This window comes from Chiloscyllium plagiosum, unplaced genomic scaffold (genome assembly GCF_037043375.1).
Source record: "Chiloscyllium plagiosum isolate Xiang-an unplaced genomic scaffold, Cpla_swu_hap1 HiC_scaffold_14, whole genome shotgun sequence".
NCBI classification, from domain to species: Eukaryota; Metazoa; Chordata; class Chondrichthyes; order Orectolobiformes; family Hemiscylliidae; genus Chiloscyllium; species Chiloscyllium plagiosum.
The window spans coordinates 23,322,637-23,334,972 of record NW_028270152.1 but is presented as its reverse complement, the minus strand read 5'-3'; the positions used below and the strand labels follow the sequence as shown (position 1 = coordinate 23,334,972).

General features: G+C 46.9%; 1 protein-coding gene across 6 annotated transcripts in view; it reads left to right on the top strand.

The window, feature by feature from the left end:
• Nucleotides 1–12,336, top strand: part of LOC122558896 (tubulin tyrosine ligase 3-like) — a 71,576-nt gene that overhangs the window by 22,285 nt on the left and 36,955 nt on the right. For all 6 annotated transcript variants that reach the window (XM_087994170.1, XM_043707820.2, XM_087994171.1 and 3 more), the window contains 2 exons: nucleotides 3,652–3,835; nucleotides 11,213–11,271. In XM_087994170.1, the coding sequence (XP_087850296.1) occupies nucleotides 3,652–3,835; nucleotides 11,213–11,271 (243 nt within the window). The remainder of the gene's footprint in view (nucleotides 1–3,651; nucleotides 3,836–11,212; nucleotides 11,272–12,336) is intronic.

The following is a 12,336-nucleotide window of genomic DNA, read 5'->3' as shown; positions in this document are numbered from 1 at the left end:
TTCATCACTATTTTAAATCTAATAGAATTATGGTCGCTGGCCCCAAAGTGCTCCCCCACTGACACCTCAGACACCTGCCCTGCCTTATTTCCCATGAGTAGGTCAAGTTTTGCACCTTCTCTGGTAGGTCCATCCACACACTGAATCAGAAAATGTTCTTGTACACACTTAACAAGTTCCTCTCCATCTAAACCCTTTACACAATGGCAGTCCCAGTCTATGTTTGGAAAGTTAAAATCCCCTACCACAAGGATTCTGGGTAATCCAAGATGGAGGACGGGAAAAATTTCTGGTTGTCACAGCTGCTCCTTTTTTTGAGGTATTTTAGGTGTTGGAGGTGATTTCCTCGAATTCCAGGAGCAGCAATTACTGTTGCATTGTTTTGGAACTTTGGGAAAAAAAAGCAGTTTTAAAAGGGAGAAGAACAGACAAAGGAAGCACATGGTGAGGACAGAGCAGGAGAGACAGAGAGAGAGAGAGAACCTGCACAGTTACTGCCTTTGCTGTTTTGAATTCATGTATCACTGGACATCGGAGTGCGTCTGGGAAAATTAAGAAACAAGTTCCCTCTGACTATTCGGGTGTCTATAATACAATCCCAATAAGGTGATCATCCCTTTCTTATTTCTCAGTTCCACCCAAATAATTTCCCTGGATGTATTTCCAGGAATATCCTCCCTCAGCACAGCTGTAATGCTATCCCTTATCAAGGATGCCACTCCCCCTCCTCTCTTGCCACCCTTTCTATCCTTCCTGTAGCATTTGTATCCTGGAACATTAAGCTACCAGTCTGCCCATCCCTGAGCCATGTTTCTGTAATTGTTATGATATCCCAGTCCCATGTTCCTAACCATGCCCTGAGTTCATCTGCCTTCCCTGTTAGGCCCCTTGCATTGAAATAAATGCAGTTTAATTTATTAGTCCTACCTTGTCCCTGCCTGCCCTGACTTTTTGACTCGCTTCTGTTCTCAACTGTACCAGTCTCAGATTGACCTCTTTCCTCACTATCTCCCTGGGTCCCACCCCCCATGCCCCCACCTTACAGTTTAAATCCTCCCGAGCAGCTCTAGCTAATTTCCCTGCCAGTATATTAGTCCCCTTCCAATTTAGGTGCAAACCGTCCTTCTTGTACAGGTCACTTCTACTCCAAAAGAGATTCCAATGATCCAAAAATGTGAATCCTTCTCCCATACACCAGCTCCTCAGCCATGCATCCACCTGCTCTATCCTCCTATTCCCGCCCTCACTAGCTCGTAGCACCGGGAGTAATCCAGATATTACTACTCTCGAGGACCTCCTTTTTAAATTTCTGCCTAACTCTCTGTAATCTCCCTTCAGAATCTCAACCTTTTCCCTTCCTATGTCGTTAGTTCCAATGTGGCTCCTCTCCCACATGAGAACATTCTGCACCCTCTCTGAGACATCCTTGAAATTCTGTTTTTTCGCTGCTGGCCACAGAAACGTCTGTCTGTACCTCGGACTAGAGAATTCCCTAACACAATTGATCTCTTGGAACCTGACGTACCCCTCGTTGCATTAGAGCCAGTCTCAATACCAGAAACTTGGCTGTTCGTGCTACATTCCCCTGAGAATCTATCACCCCCTACATTTTCCAAAACAGCATACCTGTTTGAAATGGATATCGCCACAAAAGACTCCTCTCTTATCTTTCCGGGAGTTAACCCATCTATGTGACTGTATCTGAGACTTTCCCCTTTCTTATAACTGCCATCCATCACATGCTATAGTTGTTGCAAATTCCTCATTGCTTCGAACTGTCTCTCCAGCCAATCTATTTGATCTGATAAGATTCGCATCCAATAGCATTTATGGCAGATATAATCCGCAGTAACTCTTAAACTCTCTTTAAACTCCCACACCTGACAAGAAACACATATCACTCTACTAACGGCCATTTTTGCTCCTTCACAATCTACAGACCCAGCAATAACGCCATCTTATTCCTCTACAGACACTGCCCCAGGTTAAATTAATAGTTATGGCTTATATTTTAAGTTTAATCAAGAGGCATATCTCTAAAAACATATAATCAAGAAAGGACCCACTCTACTCACTACTGCAGATTTTCTGTAGGCCACCTAAAACAATTAACTTATCTGATTCTGTGCTGTGAACTTCTCCCAACAGTTCCTTAAAGATCAGTTGTGAATTTCACTGTTTGTTAAATTTCCCAGATACACTCCAATGTCCAGCGATATATGAATTCAAACAGCAAGGGCAGTGTCAATTTCTTTCTTTCTCTCTCTCTCTCTCCTGCATTGACTTCACTATTCTTAGATTGGTGTGCTCATGATTCTGGACTCCTTCGTCATCAGGAACATTTGATATGTTTGGTCCTGTTAGAATTAGATTAGATTACTTACAGTGCGGAAACAGGTCCTTCGGCCCAACAAGTCCACACCGACCCTCCGAAGAGCAACCCCACCCAGACCCATTCCCCTACATTTACCCCTTCACCTAACACTACGGGCAATTTAACATGGTCAATTCACCTAACCTGCACATTTTTAGACTGGGAGGAAACCAGAGCACCCGGAGGAAACCCACGCAGACACAGGGAGAATGTGCAAACTCCACACAGATAGTTGCCTGAGGTGGGAATTGAACCTGGGTCTCTGGCGCTGTGAGGCAGCAGTGCTAACCACTGAGCCACTGTGCCGCCCAAACTATGTAGGTTTTTCTGAGACCACCCCCTTCATTCCTCTAAACTCTGTGAATATAGTCCTCATTTATCCAGTCCCTCTGCAAACACCATTCTTGCCACTCTAGGAATCAGTCAAGTAAATCTTGGTGGCACTCTCTCTGCAGCCAGAACATCCATCATCAGATAAGAAGACCAAGATTGACACAGTACTCCAGATGTGGTCTCACCAAAGCTACCAATTGTAGCAAGACATCCCTGCACTCAAACCCTCTCACTGAAGGCTAAGATACCATTCATCTTCTTCATTGCCTGTTGTACCTGCATACTTACTTTCAGCAACTGGTGTACGAGGACATTCAGAAATAATATGTCTTCCTGCTTTTGCTGTCAAAGTGGATAACCTCATAGTTATCTACATTATACTTCATCTGCCATGTATTTGCCACTCACACAACTTATCAAACATGCAATCCCTAGTTCCTACAGGCAATAAAACTTCCCCTTCATTTGCTACGAAATGATACCAAAATTGCAACCTTCCTCCGAAAGCGCAATATGTTAGTGAGGAAAGATTCACACTGGTTTCGTGGGTTGCTGGGTATTGTGGAGTCTGTGCAGATTCTCCTTTCTGCTCTATCATAGATTCCAAAAACTTTGGCAGTGAAACTGTGAAACAAAAATAGAAATTATATTTTTCTGTCAGCTCTGAAATACTTAATATAATTGAAGATAAATCTACTTAAAAACGACTGCAGAATAGTCAGAGAAATGATTGGCATAATAAAGCATCACTATAGAATGACATGCATAATGAAACTGTGAAAATCACTGCGATGCGCAGAGGAAATATTTGTTCGTTTGTTTGGATAAGTTAGGCTCTGCAATGAGATATGTTATGAGCTAGCATTGTTTTCTGTTTTAAAAAGTGAATAAGAAGTATATTTTCAGTAAGTAGTAAGTAATTGATAAACATTCTCATGACTTAGCTAAAAAGGATATTTACTATCTACGGTCCATATCCACTAATCCGACAAAGTCTACGCAACAGAGGGTGGTTAGAGAAGAAGGTGCCTAAACCCCCGAGGAGCCCTCAGAAAAAGGATAAGCTAATCAACGGGGAAAATGACATGGATGATGGTGTTGGCGATTCTGATGGTTGCGATTTTGATGGTAAGTAGGAATTTATCACAAAGCTGGAGGAAATTGTCCAGTGATGTTACAACAATCACATAGAAATGACTTGCAGTGTGGTTCCTTTAATCTAATACAAATTTCACCACAGGTTTCTATGCAGCATCCTACAGATAAAGTATAGTAATTACAAGAAGATCCACACATTGTGCCATATTGGAAGAAAGTGAGGACTGCAAATGCTGGAAATCAGAGCTGAAAAATGTGTTGCTGGAAAAGCGCAGCAGGTCAGGCAGCATCCAAGGAGCAGGAGAATCGACGTTTCGGACATAAGCCCTTCTTCAGGAATGAGGAAGGTTTGCCAAGCAGGCTAAGATAAAAGGTAGGCTAGAGGGACTTGGGGGAGGGGCGTTGGGAATGAGATAGGTGGAAGGAGGTTAAGGTGAGGGTGATAGGCCGGAGAGGGGTGGCGGCAGAGAGGTCGGGAAGAAGATTGCAGGTCAAGAAGACGGTGCTGAGTCCAAGGGTTAGGACTGAGATAAGGTGGGGGGAGGGGAAATGAGGAAGCTGGAGAAATCTGCATTCATCCCTCGTGGTTGGAGGGTTCCTAGGCGGAAGATGAGGCACTCTTCCTCCAGGCGTCATGTTGCCATGGTCTGGCGATGGAGGAGGCCAAGGACCTGCATGTCCTTGGCAGAGTGGGAAGGGGAGTTAAAGTGTTCCGCTACGGGGTGGTTGGGTTGGTTGGTGCCGGTGTCCCAGAGGTGTTCTCTGAAACGTTCCGCAATTAGGCGGCCTGTCTCCCCAATGTAGAGGAGGCCACATCGGGTGCACCGGATGCAGTAAATGATGTGTGTGGAGGTGCAAGTGAATTTGTGACGGATATGGAAGGATCCCTTGGGGCATTGGAGGGAAGTGAGGGGAGAGGTGTGGGCGCAAGTTTTGCATTTTTTGCAGTTGCAGGGGAAGGTGCCAGGAGTGGAGGTTGGATAGGGGAGGGGTGTGGACCTGACGAGGGAGTCGCGGATGAGTGGTCTTTCCAGAATGCTGATAGGGGAGGGGAGGGAAATATATCCGTGGTGGTAGGGTCTGTCTGGAGGTGGTGGAAATGATGAAGGATGATACGATGTACCTGGAGGTTGGTGGGGTGGTAGGTGAGGACCAGTGGGGTTCTGTCCTGGTGGCGATTGGAGGGGCGGGGTTCAAGGGCGGAGAAGCGGGAAGTGGAGGAGATGCGGTGGAGAGCATCATCAACCACGTCTGAGGGGATATTGCGGTCTTTGAAGAAGGAGGCCATCTGGGTTGTTTGGTATTGGAATTGGTCCTTCTGGGAGCAGATGCAGCGGAGGCGAAGGAATTGGGAATGTGGGATGGTGTTTTTACAGGGGGCAGGGTGGGAGGAGGTGTAATCTTGGTAGCTGTGGGAGTCGGTCAATAGTAAATGTCCTTGTTGAGTCGGTTGCCCGAGATAGAAATGGAGAGGTCTAGGAAGGGGAGGGAGGAGTCCGAGACGGTCCAGGTAAATTTGAGGTCGGGGTGGAAGGTGTTAGAAAAGTGGATGAACTGGTCAACCTCCTCGTGGTAGCATAAGGTAGCACCGATACAGTCATTGATGTAGCAGAGGAAAAGGTGGGGGCTGGTGCCAGTGTAGCTGCGTAAGATGGACTGTTCCACATATCCGACGAAGAGGCAGACAAAGCTGGGGCCCATGCAGGTGCACGCCTAACGCCTAACTCCACCCCTACGCTGATCTCCACCCCCATTGCGATCTCTGCCCCCATGCCCAACCCCGCTCCCTTGCCCAACTCCGCCACCACGCCCAACTCCACCCACATGCCTAACTCCGCCTCCACACCTAACCCTGCCCCCCACGCCCAGCTCCAGCCACACACCAGGTCCTAGCTCCCAGCCCTGCCGTATTTTCACCATCCCTCCAGACCTCCCCCTCTCTGAGGATGAAAGAACAGTCCTCAGCAGAGGCCTCACCTTCATCCACCTACGCTCCCGGATTAACGAGTTCAACACACGGCGAGACATCGAGCATTTCTTCCGCCGCCTTCGCCTCCGCGCCCACTTCTTCAACCAGGATTCTCGCCCACCCTTTGACGACCCATTCTCCCGCCTCCAACACACCCCATCCACCTGCCACACCGCGTGTTGGCCTCTTACCCGCCCTCGATCTCTTCATAGCCAACTGCTGCCGCGACACTGACCGCCTCAACCTGTCCACCCCTCTCACCCACTCCAACCTCTCACCCTCGCAATGTGCAGCCCTCCACTCCCTCCGCTCCAACCCCAACCTCACTATCAAACTGGCAGACAAGGGAGACGCCGTGGTAGTTTGGCGCACTGATTTTTACATTGCTGAGGCTAAACGCCAGCTCGTGGACACCTCCTCCTACTGCCCTCTTGACCATGACCCCACCTCACACCACCAAACCATCATCTCCCAGACCATCCATAACCTCATCACCTCAGGGAATCTCCCATCCACCGCCTCCAACCTCATAGTCCCACAACCCCACACCGCCCGTTTCTACCTCCTGCCCCTGCCGACCCATTGTCTCAGCCTGCTTCTGCCCCACCGAACTCATCTCTGCATACCTCGACACGGTCCTGTCCCCCTTAGTCCAAGAACTCCCCACCTACGTTTGGGACACCACCCACGCCCTCCACCTCCTCCTTGATTTTTGCTTCCCCGGCCCCCAGCGCCTTATCTTCACCATGGACATCCAGTCCCTATACACCTCCATCACCCATCACGAAGGCCTCAAAGCCCTCCGCTTCTTCCTTTCCCGCCAACCCAACCAGTACCCTTCCACTGACCCCCTCCTTCGACTGACTGAACTGGTCCTCACTCTGAACAACTTCTCTTTCCAATCCTCCCACTTCCTCCAAACCAAAGGAGTAGCCATGGGCACCCGCATGGGCCCCAGCTATGCCTGCCTCTTCGTTGGATATGTGGAACAGTCCATCTTCCGCAGCTACACTGGCACCAGCCCACACCTTTTCCTCTGCTACATCGATGACTGTATCGGCGCTGCCTCGTGCTCCCATGAGGAGGTTGACCAGTTCATCCACTTTACTAACACCTTCCACCCCGACCTCAAATTTACCTGAACCGTCTCAGACTCCTCCCTCCCCATCCTAGACCTTTCCATTTCTATCTCAGGCGACCGACTCAACACGGACATTTACTATAAACCGACCGACTCCCACAGCTACCTAGATTACACCTCCTCCCATCCTGCCCCCTGTAAAAATGCCATCCCATATTCCCAATTCCTTTGCCTCTGCCGCATCTGCTCCCAGGAGGACCAATTCCAATACCAAACAACCCAGATGGCCTCCTTCTTCAAAGACCGCAATTTCCCCTCAGACATGATTGATGATGCTCTCCACCGCATCTCCTCCACTTTCCGCACCTCCGCCCTTGAACCCCACCCCTCCAATCGCCACCAGGACAGAACCCCACTGGTCCTCACCCACCACCCCACCAACCTCCAGATAAATCGTATCATCCTTCATCATTTCCGCCACCTCCAAACAGACCCCACCACCAAGTATATATTTCCCTCCCCTCCCCTGTCACCGTTCCGGAAAGACCACTCATCCGCGACTCCCTCGTCAGGTCCACACCCCTCCCCTATCCAACCTCCACTCCTGGCACCTTCCCCTGCAACCGCAAGAAATGCAAAACTTGCGCCCACACCTCCCCCCTTACTTCCTTCCAATGCCCCAAGGGAACCTTCCATATCCGTCACAAATTCACTTGCACCTCCACACACATCATTTACTGCATCCGGTGGACCCGATGTGGCCTCCTCTACATTGGGGAGACAGGCCGCCTAATTGCGGAACGTTTCAGAGAACACCTCTGGGACACCGGCACCAACCAACCCAACCGCCCCGTGGCGGAACACTTTAACTCCCCTTCCCACTCCGCCAAGGACATGCAGGTCCTTGGCCTCCTCCATCGCCAGACCATGGCAACACGACGCCTGGAGGAAGGGGTGCCTCATCTTATGCCTAGGAACCCTCCAACCACGAGGGATGAATGCAGATTTCTCCAGCTTCCTCATTTCCCCTCCTCCCACCTTATCTCAGTCCCAACCCTCGGACTCAGCACCGCCTTCTTGACCTGCAATCTTCTTCCCGACCTCTCCGTCGCCACCCCCTCACCTTAACCTCCTTCCACCTATCGCATTCCCAACGCCCCTCCCCCAAGTCCCTCTACCCTACCTTTTATCTTAGCCTGCTTGGCACACCCTCCTCATTCCTGAAGAAGGGCTTATGTCCGAAACGTCTGGATGCTGCCTGACCTGCTGCGCTTTTCCAGCAACACATTTTTCAGCATTGTGCCACATTGCACTATCTTGTAGAAACAATATATTGATCTCATATTTATTTCACATGAAATCACTATCATATCTAGCTGAAAGATCATATGGTGTTTTCTGGATAATCTGGTGCAAATTTGGTGGCCTGTGACCAGTGGAGTGCCACAAAGATCGATGCTGGGTCCACTACGTTTTCTCATTTATTTAAATGATTTAGAGTGAACGTAGGAAGTATAGTTAGTAAGTTTGCAGATGAAATTGGAGTTGTAGTGGACAGCGAAGAAGGCTACCTCAGAGTACAACGGGATCTTGATCGAATGGGTCAATGGGCTGAGGAGTGGCAGATGGAGTTTAATTTACATAAATGTAAGGTGCTGCGTTTCAGAAAAGCAAATCAGAGCAGGACTTTACTCAACTGTAAGGTCCTAGGGTGTGTTGCTGAACAAAGAGACCTTGGAGTGCAGGTTCATGGTTCCTTGAAAGTAGAATTGCAGGTAGATAGGATAGTGAAGAAGGAATTTGGTATGCTTTCTTTTATTGGTCAGAGTATTGAGTACAGGAGTTGGGAGGTCATGTTGCAGCTGTACAGGATGTTGGTTAGGCCACTTTTGGAATATTGCGCACAATTCTAGTCTCCTTCCTGTCGGAAGGATATTATGAAACTTGAAAGGGTTCAGAAAAGATTTACAAGGATGTTGCCAGAGTTGGAAGATTTGAGCAACAAGGAAAGCCTGAAAAGCTGTTTTCCCTGGAGCGTCGGAGGCTGAGGGTGACCTTATAGAGGTTTATAAAATCATGAGGGACATGGATAGGGTAAATAGACAAAGTCTTTTCCCTGGGGTGGGGGATTCCAGAACTGGAGGGCAAAGGTTTAGGGTGAGAGGGGAAAGATGTAAAAGGGACAAATGGGGCAACTTTTTCAAACAGAAGGGGGTGCAAAAATGGAATGAGTTGCCAGAGGAAGTGGTGGAGGCTGGTACAATTACAATATTTAAAAGGATGAGTATATGAATAGAAAGGGTTGAGGGGGATATGGCCAAGTGCTGGAAAATGGGACTTGATTAGGTTAGGGATATCTGGTCGGCATGGACGAGTTGAACCGAAGGGTCTGTTTCTGTGCTGTACTTCTCTCTGACTTTACGACTCAATATTGCAGCCGGCACATAGTCACGTACAATGAATCCTGTACACATAATGCAACGAAAGAAATGATGTTTCAGAACAGAAAAAAATTAATATTGAACTCGGAACATTAACTCTATTTCTCACTCCTGTCAGACACAATGAAAGGATGGTCTTACACTTGCCTGTGCATTTAATATTGTTAACACGAGACATTCAAAGTACTTTTTGTGAACTTTTTTTGAATATTTGCTTTCCCACCATGACAGTCTTCCATGTTTTCCTATTTGAAGGAATTAATTATTTGTTGGCAATGGCTTCATTGCTTCATCAAAGTAAACATTATTTGCTTGCTAAACTTGGTGTTTCAGTTGTAGGGAACATCAGAGCAAATCCCGTCTTCACCATCTTTTGTACACACTCAATTCAAGCAGAAGCTGTGATCAGGAGTAGGACACCTAACTATTCTTGTTCTTTCCAACTCAGAAGCATTGAAGCAACCCTAACTGAGATCAGTTAACTTGACATAATCCAAGAATCTAATGTGGAACCTTCCTGGACTGCATGGGCAAACTCATTGAGCAACCAATGGAGCCTGTGACCATTGTTATGCCAATTAAATGTTGAATTTTAGGAAAATCATTCTACTTTGTGTTGTATGAAATCTATTTCAAATGAATAGTCTTGAAATTCTCTGAAAGAGACAATAGATTTCCCTTGGGCTGTCTTCAAGGAGTGGGACACCATCCATGACATTAAAATTAGATGCAAGAGCCGGCCCACTTGGCCATCTTGCCCTGTAGTCATTTAACAGCCATAAAGCAGGCAGAAAATCTTGGAGTTGGTTGTTGAAAGGGCACAAATCAGCAGTGATTATCTAAGTCATGGTATAAATCAGGAACTTAGAGATGAGTGTAACATAGGTAATATAATAATCATGAGAGAATTCAACTAACCCATAGAGTGGCAAGCTTAATTCGTATTAATTTATGGAAGATGAATTCTTGGAATGGTTGCAGGATAGTTTCCAGGAGTAGTACATTGCGGACCCAACTAGGGAATTGACTATTTTTAATTTACTCTTGTGAATGAAGAAGAGCTCATTAATAATACTGAGACTGATAGATTTCTACATATTAAGATCGTCAAGGGATATGGCATAGTGCAGGAAAATGGTATTGCAGTAGAAGGTTAAACATAATCTCACTGAATGATAAAGTGGGCTCAAAAGGCTGAATGGCCTACTCCTGTTGATTATGTCAGATATATAATTGGTTTGAGATAGGTTTTCCAACCTCACCTGGGGGAGTGGGGTGTTGGGTGGGTACGTCCCATCTCAAAGAGCTACCGACCAATTAAATGACCTGGAAGAGCATAACCAGGATCATTGATGCAATTAAATGCAAAGGGAAGTGGTGGGTTGAGGGGGCTGTTTCAGGCTGACCTGGTGAGAGCCCTAAGGAGGGTAAGATGCTAAGGTGGAATGCCAGCGAGGAAGGGTAACATAATCCTGAAACGACCTTTGGGAAGGGGCCTCCAATGACCATCCTCAATCTTGACAAGCTGGTGGCTTCCATAGTGTTTGGGGTTGGCCTGGGCTCTCCAACCATGGGCCTCTCCAACCATGGGTTAATCCAAAGGCAGCAGGATGGAGCACCCTAAGTGGCAACATTATGACCTGAATTGGAAGATGGAGGAAGGGGAAGGGTGGACTATGGGGGAGCGGCAGCACTGCCAAAGACCTCCAAAATGAGTCGGCAATAGGAACAACATCCATAGCATGCTCCCCAATTTTACAGCAGCGGCACCCAACACCTGCCCAACTGCGCCTCTCAAATCTAGCACCTTTTCATGTGAAGTATTATAGTTCATTTCAGTATTCCATATTCAAAGCTGATGTATGTATGTAAGTGAGATTAACATTTGTCTATAATTGTTTTATTTTATATCACAGATAAACTGGGTGATGATAAAGACAACTCTGATGAACCAGATAATATCTATAACATCACGGTTAGTGCAATTTGCATATTATTTTAACTTTATTGTCAACTTTAGTGCTGGAAAATGCTAACAAAATGATAGCAAAATGGTCAATTTTGGGATAATTGAGGCACTTACTGCAGTGTTAATGGAAACAGGAAGACCATGTCACCAAAAGCAAAAAATGTTAATTTTTATTTTTATTTGGTGACAATGTAGTGACCTGCAATTGGTAGGAATTGGTTACCACATGCTGACTAGATAGCACTGCTGCTATCTATTTTAGACAGACTAGGATTAGCAAGATGAAACTTCAACTTACTGAATATAGTGTATCAATTTATCTTGACTGATAGTGGGGTTGGGTAGTTGAAATATTTATGACAGCAAGGCAATCTGTTTTGATTAGTTTGGGGTGGGATGGTGCACCAAGTTTGGGGATATCAAAATGCTGCCCCTGGAAATAAACAGGGAAATCATGTCAGAACAACTGAATATTGATCAGTTAAATGCACTCCCTCACATTCCTGGGAAAAATGCATAGTTCATAGAACATAGAATCCCTACAGTGTGGAATTAGGCCATTCGGCCCATCAAGTTCACATCGTCCCTCTGAAGAGCATCCCAATCAGCCCCAACCATCTACCCTGTAACCTTGCATTTCCTATGGCTAACCCATTCAGCCTGCACAACCCCGAACACTATGAGCAACTTAACGTAGCCAATCCACCAAATCTGCACAAGTTTCGACTGTGGGAGGAAACTGGAGCACCCGGAAGAAACTCACATAGACACAGGGAGAATGTGCAAATTCCACACAGTCACCCAAGGCTCGAATCCAACCTGGGTCCTGGCACTGTAAGACAGCAGTGCTACCACTGAGGTACCATGCCACCCCATTGTGTGTGGTAGTCCCTGAGAATGAGGATGATACTTGCTCATGGCAGATACCTGTGCTGGATTCTTTAAACATGGAGAGGATGTTATGTTGCATCTCCTATACGTGGTTCTGGTTGACTCGGAAAATCTCTTCTCTTACCCCCTGCCCTCGGCATGTGGGAAGGATTTATGGATTGATAATCAGCACCCTAGTTG